General features: G+C 62.2%; 1 protein-coding gene across 1 annotated transcript in view; it reads left to right on the top strand.

The window, feature by feature from the left end:
* ELF3 (E74-like factor 3 (ets domain transcription factor, epithelial-specific )) overlaps positions 1 to 442 on the top strand; it is a 2,768-nt gene that overhangs the window by 1,127 nt on the left and 1,199 nt on the right. The window contains exons 4-5 of the mRNA XM_008937137.1: positions 5 to 82; positions 287 to 376. Of these exons, the coding sequence (XP_008935385.1) occupies positions 5 to 82; positions 287 to 376 (168 nt within the window). The remainder of the gene's footprint in view (positions 1 to 4; positions 83 to 286; positions 377 to 442) is intronic.

Below are 442 nucleotides of genomic sequence, written 5' to 3'. Positions count from 1 at the left end.
ATGAGCCCCACAACCCCCTTCCTATCCACAGACTTCACCTGCTTGCCTGACGCCATGTCCCCAGGCAGCTCCGATGTCTCAGGTCAGTGTTTTGCCCTGTGAAAAGCTCCCTTCGGCTGCACTGGTCTGGGAGATCAGTGGGGAACTGCCCCACCTCCCAGGGCAGGTTTGAGTCGTGTCCCAGGCTGCCCACAGGGACCTGGGGCTGGGGGACAGGGGGACCCAGGGGGAATCATCTCCAGATGGCAGCAGCTGGAGGTCTGAGCCCGGCTCCTTTCCCTCTCAGGGCCCGTGATGTCACACAGCCCCAACTCCCAGGACTCCGGTGGAAGTGACCTTGACCTCGACCCTGTGGAGGCAAAGCTCTTCCCTGATGGTGAGTAGTTTGCTTCCCAGTGGGAATTGGGAGGAGGGCTTGCTCCTGGGCAGCCCCAGCTGCAGC

Source organism: Merops nubicus, unplaced genomic scaffold (genome assembly GCF_000691845.1).
Source record: "Merops nubicus isolate BGI_N331 unplaced genomic scaffold, ASM69184v1 scaffold26693, whole genome shotgun sequence".
Lineage (NCBI taxonomy): Eukaryota > Metazoa > Chordata > Aves > Coraciiformes > Meropidae > Merops > Merops nubicus.
The sequence above is the reverse complement of the archived record's forward strand: the minus strand, read 5'-3'. Positions and strand labels throughout refer to the sequence as shown.